At 38.5% G+C, this 17,752-nt stretch overlaps 1 protein-coding gene across 2 annotated transcripts; it reads left to right on the top strand.

Annotated features, from left to right (window-relative positions):
• Positions 1 to 41: 41 nt before the first annotated feature.
• Positions 42 to 17,055, top strand: porb (P450 (cytochrome) oxidoreductase b). 2 transcript variants are annotated; one of them, XM_041995581.1, is made up of 16 exons: positions 42 to 133; positions 2,503 to 2,695; positions 8,603 to 8,651; positions 9,038 to 9,166; positions 9,459 to 9,611; positions 10,550 to 10,674; positions 11,601 to 11,690; positions 11,866 to 11,964; positions 12,217 to 12,333; positions 12,441 to 12,559; positions 13,475 to 13,656; positions 13,808 to 13,957; positions 14,073 to 14,334; positions 14,699 to 14,844; positions 15,206 to 15,291; positions 15,638 to 17,055. In XM_041995581.1, the coding sequence occupies exons 2-16, from the start codon at positions 2,526 to 2,528 to the stop codon at positions 15,780 to 15,782; spliced, it is 2,022 nt and encodes a 673-aa protein (XP_041851515.1). In that variant the 5' UTR covers positions 42 to 133; positions 2,503 to 2,525; the 3' UTR covers positions 15,783 to 17,055. The 2 variants fall into 2 exon arrangements, with proteins under 2 accessions (XP_041851515.1, XP_041851516.1); XM_041995582.1 differs by lacking the exons at positions 42 to 133; positions 2,503 to 2,695 and adding an exon at positions 5,473 to 5,782.
• Positions 17,056 to 17,752: the final 697 nt, after the last annotated feature.

The following is a 17,752-nucleotide window of genomic DNA, read 5'->3' as shown; positions in this document are numbered from 1 at the left end:
GCTATTTTTCCTCTCGGAACTGTTAGCGTCCTCCCCCCCCCAAATAAGACGGAGGTGGTTTGATCCTACGTGGCGTAAAGTTTCCTTCCGCAGTGAGCGCAGTCTGAGCTTGGCACAAAGACGAGAAGCGAAGGTATGCTTTCACTCAAAACACACATTTCAAACTGTTTTAGTCAGCTATAACCTGTGACAGTATGCGTAACAGTGATAATACACTCACACCGACAATAAAGACTCAAAATAGGGACGTGACTTTTATCTTTTTTTAAGGGATATATTAGCTTTATGCAAGTGATGACTCCAGTGTTAGGCAAACTGGGGTTATCCCTTGTCATTTTTTTTTTCTTTTGGACATTAAAGTAAAATTTAATAAGCTTTATCCAAGTCGTACTGGAGACAGCAGTAATATGTTGTAGAACTGACTAATGTTTTATACAATACCATGCTTTCAGATAGTCTTGTCACGGTTCCGGACGTAGACATATCCCATACCAGCGAGCTTATTCGTTTAAGCGGACCGCGAGGGCTGCTTTGTTTACAGTGGGAAATTAAGTTTTGTTAAGTTAAGTAATATCACGTTCTGACTCTGGTGTGTAACGTGGGGCTCCATAAACGCCGGCGAAAAGAAGCTGTGCCCCCAGTCTCGGTCATTACACAATTTCGCTGTGGTGATAAAGTTTTTTCAGAACAGGGCAGTCTGGACGACCTCCAGTAAACCCAACTAAATTAGTTAAAGCCTGTGACGACCGCTGCTACAGTTCTGTTTCATTAGGTCTAGCTGGTGACTAACCAAACTCTGGCTCATGATCTTGAGTAAATGATGTGTTAGCATTTGTCAGCATCAGTTTGACAGGATTGAGTCATATAGTGGATGACAATGATGAAGGTGTTTGAAACAGGTTGGTTTAACTTTGTCCGTGAGCTGACCTGGAAGAAGACGTGCCATTGAGCAATATCAGGCTTGCATCATTGGATGAGAAAATTAACCCTTAATTAATATGTTTTACCTATATATTGGTCATCATTACAGTTTCCTGGGTCATTTTTGAGTATTTCTGTGTTGCTGTGACACATGTGAACTCGACAAGGTGAGTGGTGTAGCTGAGCTGCTAATTGAACCTGCTGGGAGATCCCCAAGAAAGTATTGTGCAGAGATGTTTTGTAACCGCCTAAACACTTCATCCATAGAAATAAAGTTGTCAGGAGACCGTTGCCTCTTTCCGGTTCTTATCAAATTATTTTCTGCATGTGCAGAAAAATATAGGTAACTGTAAATAAACAAACTTGAATGAATCTTAATGAGATGCCCTAACAGCTGGTTAGTTAAGGTATTGCAAATCACATAATTACGGTGTTTCCTAAAACTTTATTAAACAGTCTAATGTTTCCTTGAACACAGACCCAATACTGGAGTTTGGGGGCCAATGAAGATTTTAGGGTTAAAATTTACACACTTTTTTTTTCTTGATGAAACAACTCAAACTTAAAGTGAAGACAAAATTACCCCAAATTGCAACTGATTTTCAGCACAATGTTCTTAGTCAAGACTTTATGTTGTCACATGTCAAACAACCCCTGTGCTGATAGAGTATATTAATGACAGCCCATTACTAGCTGATAAAGTAGGCTGGGCTGTAATACCTAATGAGACAGTATCTTAGAGTTGGTTTCTATCAGACAGAATTACACAACTTGAAATCAGAGTGACTTATGTTCCTGCTGAAGTTGGCACCTAGCTCATTAAGAAGTGGTATACTTTAAAAAAAATGCGTCAGTGAATCAGCAGTTTAGTGTTGTGCAAACCAGAGCTACACTGAATCCGTGTTTTTTGAGTTGCCGTGTTAAATTGTCTAGTTGTGATCAAGCCAAGTTAGAGTATTACAGAAAACCTGAACTCATTGTTGTCACGTCCTCCAACTGGATTGAAACTTGAGTGCTCAGAACACCATGTCCTCTTGTGCTCAGTGTGAAAAGAGTTGATGTTGCTGATGCATGACAAGAAATTCCTCGCGCATCAAAAGCAGTGGGTTACAATGTTATATTATGTTGAGCCTAATTTAAAGCCAATTGTCCAACAATGAGTGTACAAAAGCCGTCATTGTGTGACATTGCGTGCAATATACTGCAGACATATGTTAGCAATCATATTCTGTGCAGTAATTTAACCAGTTCTTTGCCAGTCATCACATTCATTCAAGCAACACTGTAAAAATGAAGTGCATTTAAATTAGATTTTATTCATAGATACTCCAGGTAATTATTAGATAAAGACATATTTTAGCACAAATGTTCTACACTGCAGGGCTGCATCACATGTTTATCCATTATCAGAAATAATTAGGCCTGTTGAAAGGTAAAATATCATATGACCTTCTCAGAAAGCCATTAAATGTTTATTTAGTCTAATTAAATGTAAAAGCCCTCTAATTCATAACCCTTTCATACACAATAAGTGACAAATAACTATTAAAATTTTTTTTTTCCTTTTCTTTCCCGTTCCAGTGCAGCGTGTCGACATACCAGATATGGACTCTGACACCACCACCCACACTGAGGCCATGGCGAATGAAGAGGAACCTCTTTTCAGCAACCTGGACCTCTTCCTCTTCTCCCTAATCATTGGCCTCATCATTTATTGGTTCATGTCCCGCAAAAAGCCAGAGCCCATCCCTGAGTTTAAGAAGCTTGAAACACCGTAAGTTTCCATTGGGTTTAACAGCATGTTTGAGTTTTTCCCACAATGCATTTTTTTTTAATGTCCAACATAATGGTCAGGTTTCAGTTCAGATCTGACTACTTAACAACAAAAATTTAAGGCAAAAAACGCTTTTACCTTGATTTGAAATTATGCTTACATTTATCTTTGCTACAGTTGCTTGTGTAAGTAGATGCTCAGTCTGATCACTAAGCATGTAAAACATTAGTCTTTTCACACTTGACTGCAGTGCAGCAGAGAGAAAAACATTATATCTGGTTGCTTAGGAGAGCAGTGTTTTACAGAGTTATGGATTCATGGCACGAGCTGTGTTTTGGTAAAACTATACACATAGTTTCTTCCTTACACATTGGCATGTTTTTACAGCAGTGATCCCCAATCCTGGTCGTCAAGGTCCATTATCCTGCAGGTATTAAACATGTCCCGGCTGCAACACACCTGACTCAAATTTAAATAGATCTCTGACAAGCTCTTCACAAGTCTGCAACTGAGCCAATAATTTGAGTCATGTGTGTCCGCTTTGTTTTATTCGAATCAGTCTGCGCATTCACAATACCCCAAACGAAGTGGGACTTTCCAAGCAAATGGACTAGGATTCGAATAAAAAATAGTGAGAATGCATCTTAGCTTTCGTTCTTGCATCTCTGTTGCACTGCCTTGTTTTTCCAGGAGCAAGTTGTGGGATTAACCTTTGCTGAATCTTAAGATTTGCTTTTACACACCAGATATTTGTGACCCAAAAAATTTGAAGTTCATGTTGCTGGTTATATATTTCATCTCAAAATCACTTCCTACGTTTGTTTTGATGACCTGCACTCCTGACAAAAGACATGGACTGTACTGCTGGACTAGGTCAATTTTCAACTAATATAGGGTTTGGTTTTAGGCTTTTACAGGTGTTGTAAATCCACAATTATTGTGTTTCTTATGCAACATATACAATACAAACACATTGTTTAGTTTCTTTATTTCCGTTTATAGCTATGGTGTTGCAAAAATACATGTTTTCTTTAGCTGAAGGGGAATACAGAGAGGATCATGTTTTTTTGTGGGTTGGTTGACTTAATTTTCTAGTTGCAGCTTTAACTAGCTGAGATCCTTATTGTTTTTTGGCTTAACCCCAATTACAACAAATGACAGAAGCAAATAAATTATGGGGTTGAATTTAGTTGGCTAATTATATTAATTTGACACATATCTTTTGCTACTTGCACCTTTTGTATTTTGATTTTTATTTTTTCAGGATTTTATTAGGTTGTAGAGCTGGGCTTCATTAGCATGGCAAAAATAAATCATACTGTGTTTATATACCATTTTATGTCCTAGTAAAAGCATGTTAATGGTGAAAAGGCGACCAAGGACAGAGCTTTGGGGGACACCGCAGGCCAGAAGGACTGCTGAGTATAGCCAGTTTGAGAAGTGTGACGTAAACTATTCTATGCCAGTATCTCTGAGACCAACCCACTTCTCAAGGCAGTGTGACAGAAGCACATGTCATGACCATCTATGAACAAGTTGTCACTGTAAAGCCCTTGAAGTAAGTGTGTGAGAGTGTACAGCTTAAAGCTTGAGTAAATGTTTCACTAGCAGTGACCTTTGTTTTTTTTTTTTTTCTTTTTTTTTTTTTCTCCTAAGCCTCTAAGGCCTTTACTCTGTCTCTTAACTTAAAAAACTCAGCTGATCTCTTCTCTTGCTGCTTTTTTTCTGTTGTCCAAGTCTACAAGTGCTCCCTTCCTCCCCACTTCCCTTCCCTAATCAGTTAGCAGTGAAGTGCTAGAAGCTTGGCTTGATTACAGTGGATTCTCATTGTATTGGCCACATTTTTAGTATTTCCCTGACCCCCACCCCCCCTTTTTTTTCCTTTCCCCTGACCCTCTTTTTTTTTGTTTTTTTACCTTGACATAAAAGCCCAGCCAGCTACAGCAGCAGCCATTGTATGCTTGTGTAAGTGGACACAGTCTGAACAAGGGAGATTTTGACCAGTTGTTCAAAAACAATACTTAGCCAACGTGGAGGGAAAGACCACTGGAGAATGTTTAGCATTTTAAAAGAGTATGTGTCTCTGGAGAGAAAGGATGCAGGAAGGGAGCATAGAGCTGGTCTCCCCGCCCCTTAAAGGGACAGTAATTACCTAACTGTTATGAAGGGGGCGTAGTGTTCAATGTCTTTCCTGTGCTTTTGTTTTTTTGTCCATGAACCCATTTTAAACGAGCCAAGTTCCTTTTACGAGTCTGCTCCAGAGGTGGAAAGTTGAAGTAAACGACAAGGGTCCCTTTCTTTGCTCTGAGTTACTTTTATTCATTCTTCTTTCCCCGCTCACTTGTTTTTCTTTTTGTGTATGCGTCAGGGCTGAGCTGCTCTGCTATTGGGCCATGTCACAAATGGAATCCTTTTATGATAAATGAGGTTGCCATAGAAATGACATTCCCCTCTCTCCTCCAGTGAGGTGGGGGCAGGGGATACTTTGGCCAAAAAAAAACCCAAAAACTACCATTCAGAGTTCTTTCTCCTTCTTAGTCGTCCACCACGGAGTTACTCTTATACCTAGTCAAATTCTCAGAATGAATCTTGTATACTTTTTCTTTCTAACACCTTTCAGACTGGAGAGGAAAGGGGGCGGGGATGAGGAGGAAGGCATTTCCAGCTCATGATCATTTCAGCGTGTGTTGAAAATAGTGGGTCTGCAGCTTGACTACATTTTATGGGAAAGTCAGTTTCCCACCATTGTGTCTCCGCGGCTGCCAGACACTGACAGGGCTGTGGGCTGCTGTGCTCTGTGTCTCTGTGTGTGCTTGTGTGGAAAGCAGACGCTGCTGGTTTCAGAGTTCAGACTCTGTAGGAGCCTCAAAGGTGAAAGCAGGCGACGTTTCAAATCCCACAAGTATCCTTCTGCCTGTCTGGATTGGTATTACTTTTCCATGCTATGGTTGCGGAGTGCTGATTTTGATTTTGAGTGCTTCTGACTTGGCCTTGCCAGCAGTGCTAGTGGAAGTGGTGAGCTACAGGGCTGCATGTCATGGGCTGCGTCTTTTCCCTGCCAGAGAACGGGAGAGATGCTCCTGAAAGGTCAGTGAAGTGTTTTAATTTCCTGCTTTAAAGCATAATATTACGTTTTTAGCTGAAGCTTGCATGTAGCTGTTATGTGACTCTGCTGTTTAGTTTTAATACCACAGCTCTCACTGTTGAAAGTTTTTGGTCCACATTTTAGTTACTTTTATGTAAGTGTAGAATTGGGTTATCGTTTCCAATGTCAACACAACACAGACAGCATAGTTGCATGTTTCTGTACTGACAATATCACGGCATAGAAAAAGCGTGTGATGTTCCCAGGAGGTTATGTAAGAAATGGAGATACAATCTGTTTGACTGCTAATGCAGTTTATCAATGTAAAAATTAAATGTTCTGTTTTTTTTTTGTTTGTTTTTCCTTTCTCTTCATTGTCGAGATCTGACCATGTGCACATTTCCTGCCTAGTTTAAATTTTTATTTTTTTAAAAAAAAAACGTGGCTTGAAGTTTAATTGCAGCTTCAGAAAATTGCTGACATGCCCGAAGCCTGTGATGCTAAAGATGAAGGAGTTTTCAAACATCAGGACAGGAGAATGGCAGCATATTCGTGCCTTAACGTGACCTACAGATATCTGTTCACACATATGGCTTGTAACTGTGGCAAATGAATTTTTACTCCTGGTCAAAACAAGCAGGAGACAGGACATGATTAAAAAAAAGTACAGAAAGAAGGAAACCAGTGTTCTTGTTTAAAACACATGGAGGATGACAGATGAAGATAACAGCTTATCCATAACGACTGTTGTGGTTATCAATACTACATGTGTTTCAACATGCCCACAGTATTGATGAACTTGTGGAAAACATGCCGGGAGAAAAAAATGCACGAAGCAGCAGCTGTTACCAGGATGCTCATTTACATCCTTTAAATTCACAGAAAATTAATTGCTGTGTTCCGTTGTAGGTTTATTTGGTCATTTTCTTTACTCAACACTAGATATTTTTGGCGGGGTGAACGATGCCTTTAGGCATTAACGTTTTCATATAAAATAAATTTGGTTCATAACTTGTAAATAACATGTAAGTACATGACACAAAAGGCTATAGCACCTGGAATGAGGCAAAGTTAAACATATGGTGTTAGCAAAGCAACAAGTTTTATTTATTTATTTTTTTTTATTGGCAACATCAATCAATCTGTGCAAATGACGCAGTTCAGGATGGTCCACAGAAAAAACAAAACCATAGTAATTGAGTTAATTAAAAGATTAAGTTCTCTTGATGTAGAATGATGCTGTTGTTTGAGGTAAATTGTGATGTTTAGAATTTATGTCCATAGCTGCAGAATGCATAAAAGAAAAATGTAAGCCAGCCAGTTCTAAATAATGTTTCATACTTCAAGCCCATTAACACCAGTAATTAGCTTTACTCTCTTTTGCTAACCCTTACGTATGTCAGCTGTTAAAATTAGACATTTTTAGCTGTTAAAAAAAAACACAGTAAAATCCTGTTGGCACCATTTCTAATGAAATGTCTTTAAAATATAATTAGTTTTTATATGATCTTTAGCTGAATGCCATCTTTTTTTTATTTGCACTGATTATAACACTAACATTTAACCCAAGTAACCTGGCTGTTAATAAGCACAAATAAACCCTCTTCATTGAGTAACTGTAGGACAACCGGTGTAGCTAATAAGAGCTCAGAGAGGTGCTGCATTAGCTCTCAGGAATGATTGTTGGACATTTTAATCTGAAATATGCGCTTTGTCTCAGAGGACAACTTATTTGAACCGGGGGTCAGTTTTTATAGCATGTCCTGTATCAGTTCCACATGTCCCACCTTTGCACGCTGCTTTTGTCTGAATTTGGGGTACTACAGGTTGTAATTTCACTATGATCAAGTTTAAGGAACAGACTACACGAACTCTGCTCTGTCATACAGGTTTTACTTCAGTTCACATCCTGCATTTTGGTGAGATGTTGCTGAGTTTTAGTCTCTTGCTATATGTACTGTGAAAATAAGAAAATGCATATGTTTTGCATTCATAGTTATGCTTCCAGTTTACCGTCCTTGTCTTTATTTATGAGTTTAGACAGACATGCAGGTGTGTGCTGAGCGCTTTGATGCTGAATGAAGCGGCATTGCCTTTTATTCGGTTCAGTAACACATTTGTGGCGCTTTCTACTAATGTGTTCATGCATGCTGTTTTTGATCTGTTTCACTTCTTTAATTATTTCCTGAGTAAATCTGAATCTAGATTTTTTTATTTTTATTTTCATGAAACTGTTCCTCCTCTTTGACAATGAAATCTTATCTGAAACAGGACCAAATGACTATTTTGAAACACATTTACCTCAACGAACTGACTCTGAACTTCCAGTACTTCATAATCCTTGACCAAAAACCAGTTTTGGCTTGTAAAAAATAAAACATCTAATCTAGAATCAACAAACAGGTCAAGAACCTGTTCTTGCACGTGAGAGCACATATCTAAAGCCGGCTGTCACTTTGATCACTAAATAAAGGAGCAAATGTCATTTCTAAAGAATGTTAGAATGGTTGAAATTTTGATCTCAAATAGACCGTAATTTGCTCTAAATGAAAATCTTATGTTGAGAACTTGGCTGTATGAAGTAATAAAGATTACCTTCGCCTCTCCGTTATAGAAGTCAGATAAATGAGTTTATGACTGACCTGTTGTTTCCTTTCATTCGAAATTATTCAAATTCCACCCATCCTATATTAGTCCAGTCACTTCCATCTATCTAAGATACGGTGGGTTTTAAGAGAGTTTGTACAGAGAAGTGCCAGACACTACTAACACTGCACAGCCTGATCACAAACCTGTCTTTTTTTTTTTTTTTTTTGTCTTAGAGCACCAACCACACGAGAGACGAGTTTCATCGAGAAAATGAAGAAAACTGTAAGTGTTTTGACTTTGGTGGTCTCCTGTTCTCAAGGCAGAACTGATAACAGAGTCTAGCTGAATCATGCAGCTATACAGAATATGGCTCACATGCCATGATGGCTGCAGAAAAGCCTTCAGTTTCTCTTCTAGCTTGCTTCCTTTCTTTTTATTTTTTTCTTACGTGAGTAATCATAACACAAGGATAAAACATCTTCTATCCAGGCAGAGTTTAGCTGAATATAGTTAGTAATTTGAGTTATTTGTAAGTTGGTTTTTTTTTTTTACGATGCCAGTACGAGGTTTGTTATTGTTGTTATTATATAACGGGAAAAGGTTAGCTATTAATAATGATTGTGACAGAAGTACACAGTGTGAATGTTTTTCTGTCTGTTTGTGACCAGGGGAAGAATATTATTGTGTTCTACGGCTCTCAGACGGGAACAGCGGAAGAATTTGCCAACAGGCTGTCCAAAGACGCTCAGCGCTACGGCATGAAAGGAATGGCTGCTGATCCAGAGGAGTATAGTATGGTAATTTGCTTCAGTGGAGCAATTCACAAACCATATAAAAATGAGCCAAGGCAGTAATCATGCTTTATTACTATACTGCTGAAGACACGAGATGTCAGCTTGCCATCATGGTGATGTTAATAATGTAGTTCTACATTGTCTAGACATGTGCGCACTGAATATATCTCATGTCAGTATATCCAGCATCTGTGATAAACACTGATTTAGTTTGGTCTAGTTTTCTCAAGTAAGACAAACTAAAAGCTGAAATTCTGCAGTGCTCACTGTTTCTGTTTTCACTTCTCTTCTTTAGGGTGAACTGTCCCGTTTGTCTGAGATCACAAACTCCCTCGCCATATTTTGCATGGCCACTTATGGTGAAGGAGATCCAACAGATAATGCTCAGGACTTCTATGACTGGCTGCAGGAGAACGATGACGAAGACCTCTCTGGACTTAACTACACTGTGAGTTTTTATGCTCAAGTTTATTTTGTTCATTCATCACACGAACTATTAAAATCCCACACTGGATTAATTTGCAATGTTTAAATGCACAGTCCAATTCTGAGCATGCACATCAGTGGCCGCACTTTTCCCTACATCCTCTGTTCTTTGTGCATGTTTGTGTTTAAGCTTTGTTGGATGTACAGCTGAAGCTACTTTTCCTCAATCACTAAAACAAATTCCTGCCACAGCGTTGTAGAGCCCAGAAACATCATTATGCAGCTCAGTCAAGAAAAAAAACATTAAATGTGATGACCGCCTGAAGTAATCTGTTATTGTATGCAAGGCAGTTATATTTGCCATTTTAACACATAAGACAAATTGTGTCAGCTCATCTGATCTAATAGGCTCTATATATTCAGTTGATAAACAATATTGTGCCTTGTGTGTAAATATGATGAAGGTGTGAGCCATCTATGTTTACATTCTGATTTTATTTTTCTGTTGCTGCCTCACAGCTTGTTTATCTTTTGAATCTCACTATCAGTCTGGATGTCTATTTCACTGACATATGGCAGCAGGCTTTACTAGCATGATCTGAATCAGGCTTTGTTTGTCAGTTTGGCATTGTCAGGATGAAGCTTCACTGACCTAATTTAAATGAGCGTGATTATAGGAAGTCTAGTCAAAAATTCAGGGCATGTGACAGTTCCCACTGCATTTTCTCTGTATAAACATAAATCATCATTTCATATTGATTGGCAAGTTGCATAGGAATACTCATAGATGAAGCCTGCAATGATAAACAGGATTAGGCGGGCATAGGAGAAGGATGGAAGATAACGTTTATCATGTAATCTTCTTTTTTTCAGTATTACTGCTTGTATAGCCACGGCCATATACTAATAGCTTTTTTTTTTTTTTTTTTTTTTAACTATTTTGGCTTTGTCTTTCTCCAGGTATTTGCTTTGGGCAATAAGACTTATGAACACTACAACGCAATGGGAAATTATGTGGACAAAAGGCTGGAGGAACTGGGTGCCAAGCGAATCTTTGATCTTGGAATGGGAGACGATGATGGCAAGTAGGTGACCCACTAATGCTGAGAGCCTAAAAAGACACAAGCTGAGATTAGGATATAAAAGATGGCTGAAACTGGGGTTGTATTTTGTTCAGAGGACATGTTAAAATCAAATAAGCTAAAACCTTCTTAAAATATGTATTTTGCTTGTTTAAGGTGGTTTGTGTAGTGAAGAGTGAAAAGTCATGGGGTTTAGGGGAAGATATAAACCTCTAACTCCAGTCAGTTCTGACATACCAAACATACTAGCGTGACTGCACACACGGATGATCAGCTGTGTTTGGCTATAAAGATTAAAGATGGCCAGTACTTACAGACAGAATGATCATAGTTAAGCATCTTTTTAAAGTTAGTCATTCTTACTGGTTGGCCATACCATGGCTAACCTTTCCATTTAGGTGTAGCAGCAGGTAAATTCTGTGTACCCACAAGTTTACAGCACAGTTTAGTGCTTTTTGGTGCTCTGTTAAACCTGATAAGAGGTGGTTTAAGATAGATTTATGTGAAGAGGTGCAGCTCCTCTAATGGATGGGGGTACAAAGTGTATTTACAGCTTACAGCGACTGGTGGTGGGTTTTTATTTATAACAGTGCATTAATAATTAAAAAGTGCTTAAAATTCCCCACCACGATGCAACAATATGAAGTTCACTACTGTCTTCAGTAAAGCAAATGGTTCAGAGCACAGGATCTGTGTTCTACAAATTATTAGAGTAGAGGAAATAACGAACAAAACGAAGCACTACAGAGACAGACCGGCCAAATATGTGTGGATCAATGAAAACGTGTAATCATACTTTATAGATTTATTGTCACAGTGTCACCAGATGTATTAGTTTTCATCTTTTGTGGTTTCATTTGAAAGTAGATGTCTGACAGACACATACATGAATCATTTATTGTGAATTACACCACTTTGTTTTTGTTAAGTTTGGAAGAGGACTTCATTTCATGGAGAGAGCAGTTCTGGCCTGCAGTCTGCGAGCACTTTGGAGTGGAGGCGTCAGGAGATGAGACAAGGTGCATTCATGGGGAATTAACCTTGTTTTTTTTTTGTTTGTTTTTTTTGCCTGTTACTTTAATTGTGGCTTTTTAATAAAAAAAAAATCTTTTAGAGATTCATTTTAATGCACTTCATGTTGAATGTATTTCACTCTGTGTGCATGACGAGTCTAACTTCAGATTTCTCACACAGCATCCGGCAGTATGAGCTGAAGGAGCATACTGACATCAACGTGAACAAAGTGTACACAGGAGAGATTGGCCGCCTGAAGAGTTTCGAGGTCCAAAAGCCGTAAGTGCTGCTGCACTCCCTCACACATTCGACTGCTCACTCATTCTTCACATTTCACCTACATCACCTGCAGAGATTACAAGTCATTTAGTGGAAATTAAACTTTATGCCCCCTACTGGACATCAAGAGTAAAATAAAAGTAACTTTTAGTAGAGGAGAAATTAACCTTTTTTATTTAGTTTTTATTTTATTTTACAGTTTGTTGTTGCTAATAATTATTATCTATTTTTGTGTCTCTGTTTTATTCACAGACCCTTTGATTCAAAAAATCCTTTCCTGGCTCCAGTCACTGTCAACCGCAGACTTAACAAAGCTGGTGACAGACATCTCATGCACCTGGAGTTAGACATAACAGGCTCCAAGATCAGGTGAGGTTGGTTGGATATGCATATAATCTGCCAGATACCACGAGACTAATTGCGTTAAGCTTTATGAATGACGGTCAAAGTCTAAATTTTTCATTCTATCATTTCAGATACGAGTCGGGAGACCACGTTGCAGTTTTTCCCACAAACGACACTGCACTGGTGAACAAGTTGGGAGAGATCCTTGGCGTGGACCTTGATGTGGTTATCTCTCTCAACAACCTTGATGGTATGGCATTGACAGCCCAAAGCACCTTGACCTCACGAGCCCACCCATCAACACTCTCACGAAGTCTCACTTGATATCTAGAAGTACATTATCAGCTCTCCTAAAGCATGTGAATTAGATACAGTTATATTACTGCAATAAGATATTATTGCTATAATGCTGATTGTATTTTTTTTTATAAATTAATTTACTCTAACAGGGAGGATGAAGGTGTACATTGGCATTTGTGAGTGATGCTTTTGAATGCTTTACCAGGATTTAGGCTGAGTTTTTCCCCAAAACTCACCAAAGTATCAAACTTTCTCAGAGGAGCTGTTGTTCAGTGGTGATGGCCTCTCAATATGTGATGTTTAGTCATCAAGCATTCATTAACTCTTACCTACGACACCCAATCAGCACCAAATTTACATCTATATGTCGAAATGTTGTCAACACCTTTGCCCCGCCCCTGATAACAAGAAGTCACTGACTTTAAAGTCTAAATGATCTGCATTATTATGAAAAATGTTACTATACTCTCTAATTTCACAGACTCATGCATTCTAAGAGGTGATAATGGCCTTCGCACAAACAGATATGCTGTGTTACATGTAATTGAAGCTATGAGCACGTTATGTTGCACACCTGGCATGACCACAGGTGTGGCTGCCGGTGAGGGAGAGACCACCGTGGCAGGGAGGTCGCCAAAGGATGTGGTCGCCGCATAGGCCAAAGCGGCACCGAAAGTGCAAGGACCTTCATTGTTGCGTGTAGCTTTAATTTTGTATTTGTTTTTAAAGGCTTGACCCATGAAGTGCTTATTGCCTTGCAGTTCCTTGAACAGACCTACATTAGATTAATTCTGATTTTAAAAAAGGTGACTTAAAAATACTTTCACTTACAAAAAAAACCCACAACTATTGTTTGTTTTTGTAGAGGAGTCCAACAAGAAGCACCCTTTCCCCTGTCCCACCACCTACCGCACAGCGCTCACTCACTACCTGGACATCACCAACACCCCTCGCACCAACGTTTTATACGAGCTGGCACAGTACGCGTCCGACCCCAAAGAGCAGGAGACTATGCGCAAGATGGCTTCCTCCTCCCCTGAAGGAAAGGTCAGTGACATGTGATAAAAGCCACTTTTAACCCAAAAATGAAATGTTATTTCATTTTATGGTAACACAACTGCATTCACCTTTTTGTTTAACTATGTCTTCACTGCTGTGCAAAGTACATTTTTAAACATTTTTTTCTGTCTGCCTATAGGCTCTCTACCAGAATTGGGTACTTGACTCCTGCAGAAATATCCTCGCCATCTTGGAGGATATGCCTTCTTTGAAGCCTCCTATTGACCATCTGTGTGAGCTGTTGCCTCGTCTCCAGGCCCGCTACTATTCAATCGCCTCCTCCTCTAAAGTAATCACCTCTTTAAATAAATGCAAAGTCATATCTGTGTTTATACTTTCTTAGATGGCGTTGAATGATGTTTTAATGGGAGGAGTGAGCTATTGCCAACTCTTTTCTGTTGCAGGTTCACCCTAACAGCATCCATATCTGCGCCGTGGTGGTGGAGTACAAGACCAAGACAGGCCGCGTCAATAAAGGAGTCGCAACCAACTGGCTAAAAAATCAACTTGTCAACGGGCACAAATCCACTGTTCCCATGTACATCCGCAAGTCTCAGTTCCGCCTGCCTTTCAAAGCAACCAACCCAGTGATCATGATCGGGCCTGGCACTGGAATCGCTCCTTTCATGGGATTCATCCAGGAAAGAGCTTGGCTCAAACAGCAAGGTGTTTATAGTCATGAAAGTCATGAAATGCATGTGGTTGTGTTAAATCAACAAGAAGAATTGGTGCAGAGACACCAATCTGTTAGCTGCTGGTTAAATCGTCTGTGTTGCTGATAAATCACAATTATATCATTGGGAGAAAGCAAGTATTATTCATTTGCATTTAATTTATTTCTTTGACAAGTTGCGTTGAAGATAAAAATAATTCAACATATTACCATTTCCTGGCCTGCTCTTCTGAGCCAGCTCATTACAGGATGACACATCCAACAGCACACAGAGGCTGTGGATGTACTATTTGTGCATTTGTGTCTGGCAGTCCATTTGGCCTCTATCGTATAACTAATCGCTTGCTCTCTTTATAGGAAAGGAGGTCGGAGAGACAGTGTTGTATTTCGGCTGCAGACACAAGAATGAAGATTATATTTACCAGGAGGAGCTGGAGGAAGCAGAGAAAGACCGAGTCTTAACACAGCTTAATGTTGCCTTCTCCAGAGATCAGGAGCATAAGGTAAGACGGTCTTTATGACTGCTGCAGCTGGACTAAGCTGAGAGCTCGAAGATGAGTTGCAAAAGCAACCCTCCTCCCCCTAAAAAAACACATCATATTAAAACAAAGCTTGTGTTGAAATTATTAACAAAGTGTACCAGAAAATTTCACTTACATTAATATAATATTTAATTATCTATTTAAATCATTTACATCTTTAAAAAATAGCAAAGTTTATCAAAAAACAGTGAATACAGTTCTGTATAATTATCAGTGTTTAAATAACCTGTGTGCTTGGAGCTTTTGAATAAATTTGTGATGAATTTAAAGTTTAAGACCCACACATGGACAATGTTTTCTCTTTCCGTTCCCTAAAATATAGGTGTACGTGCAGCATCACCTGAAGAAAAATAAGGAACACGTCTGGAAGCTGATTCACTCAGACAATGCTCATATATACATATGCGGGTAATAACCACATTTGACCCTAAAGGAAAAATAAAAGTGAAATCTCATTCATGCTAATAATATTGATTTATAAATATGTGTATGTATCTTTGTGAGACGTTATGGAATATTTGTACACGACTGTTTTACTCGAGCTGTTTACCGTTTAAGATTTGGCCACTTGTTCATGTGGAATTGTATTTGGTACTTTGGCACCTCCTAGTGGGGCCGTGGGTGTTTGGAAGAAAAGGAGGGGAAGAACTTTGCAGTATATTTTAATTAAATGACAAAAACTTTATAACATGCCAAAATTAAAACCAATGTGGCCAGACATCTATATTTGACTTTTTTTTTTTTTTTTTTTTAGGGATGCAAGGAACATGGCTAAAGATGTGCAGACGGCTTTCTATGAAATTGCAGAGGAAGTGGGAGGCATGACACGCACCCAGGCCACAGATTATGTCAAGAAACTGATGACCAAGGGACGCTACTCACAAGATGTGTGGAGTTGAAGAGCCTCACACCCAACCTCTCTCTTCACTACTAAAGTTGTAGTTTTTAAATGTCTCTTTGTACTGTTTGTCTTGTTCAGGACTGAATATAAAAAGATTTAACTCTTGTTCATTCTCACCCTGGTTCATGAGGGCTACAGGTAGTAGAGGATCATGAGGCAGACTCTACCTCAGCAGATTTTCATCAATCCATTTAACAATTTAAATATGTATTTCTTACTCATATTTTCTACATTATCTTTTTGGACCACCAGCATGTGTATGCTCGGGCCCTTGCTTGAGTCGTGACATCAGGCCAGTCAAAGGTTTGCCGCACTGGTTTCCAGAGACCATCAAGGGAATAAGTGTAACTGGATGATTGACTTCATCTCTAGAAGTTTGGAGTTCTGAAATAAGAACTTGCTAGCTTGAAATTTCTTAAACTCTCTTCAAATAAGAGCAAGAAAAGCAGAGAGCGTTCACTTCGATCAGATACAGATTGTACATGTGACACCATGTGGGGCGATGTAGCGTCACATTGTTGAGCTATGGAAAGTGTGATCACTTGGAGCAGCTTTGACACGATGGCATGCATATTTCAGTTTCTCTCTGAGCAGATCTAGTGGTGCTTTTAAAAGTACTAAAACTTGTACTTTTTTTTAAAGCTACTGTGAGGAAAATATTTGTAATAAACTGCCATCATAGGTACAATTATGTTAATCAGATGTTCACAAGGGAGTTTTCCTTTTTATGCACATGCTTCTGTTCATTTTAATCAGTAAAGATGATTTGAGAGGCACAAAAAGTGATGCAGATGAGCTGATCATATATATGTGCATTTTATTTCTATTAGTTACTAATAAACATTATGAAATATCAGTCTATTGGTTCCCTGTGATATTTGTTAAATGTTAAAAACATTTAAATGATACAATTTAAACCAGGTCTGACCTCCCAAATGACTTTGCTTTTCATGCTTCTGGCAGCAGAGAAGTAGGAGTTTAACTGATGATACAGCCATATCTCTCTTATTCACTGCATTTCTTTTGTGGCACATGTACTATCACATAGAGAAAATGATCAGGCGTGTAGTTTGTTTCCTGCCATGTGTCAGTTATGAGAACATAGGGGGAGATTAGAAGTGATCTGTCAACCTGTTGAAATGCAGCATGTGCCTTTTTTAAAATTGCCTTATGTATGAAATTAGCATCAAAACCATGCTTGTTCACTGTAACTTTTTTTTTCTTTCATGCTTACATTTTCATAGAAAATTAAATTTTTCTGAGACACTTTACCCAGCTCTGTCACTTTTTGCTGTCGTCCTTTATAATGTAATTAATTTTACAGAGGCATGCATTTTTTAATGAATAAAATTTGATTAATTTGTTGGGTTGATGTCTTCCTTTGAAACGTGTTTTCAGTCATATATGGTAACAGAACTTTTAACAAGTGCAATTTGTAAGAACATAAACTCTACTAAGCGCCATACTAATACGTCTTTACTTCAAAATGCATCATGTTTTCTTTTTGGAAAAGATTACTTAATCTAATAATGGACCCACAGCATTTTTTATACATTTTACACATGCAAATAGAGGTTACAAAACATTACAATCTCACTGGCTTTCTGCAGAGTCTCAGATGGGCAGTAGCTAGTTTTACTCCTGCAAAATAAGCCTTTGCCCCACTTTAATATTATATTTAATTGCTAGATATATATACATATTTTGAGGTAAATATTTTGTCTTTAGAGCAAAGTATACATAAACTTAGCACAAAAAAGGACTTTGTGTTTTGTTGATTATTTCTCCCCTTTGATAATACCAATTAGAGTTGTATTACACATTGTTGGAAAGTCTGTCATCTTTACAACAAGGTATTAGTATGGACCAGGCTTCTGTGGAATGAACACAGTTAAGATGTAAGACATACCACCCAAAATGTGCCGAAATTTCCTGCAACATTCTGCATGCACACATTAAATCTTGATA

Source organism: Melanotaenia boesemani, chromosome 9, assembly GCF_017639745.1.
Source record: "Melanotaenia boesemani isolate fMelBoe1 chromosome 9, fMelBoe1.pri, whole genome shotgun sequence".
NCBI classification, from domain to species: domain Eukaryota; kingdom Metazoa; phylum Chordata; class Actinopteri; order Atheriniformes; family Melanotaeniidae; genus Melanotaenia; species Melanotaenia boesemani.
The sequence above is the reverse complement of the archived record's forward strand: the minus strand, read 5'-3'. Positions and strand labels throughout refer to the sequence as shown.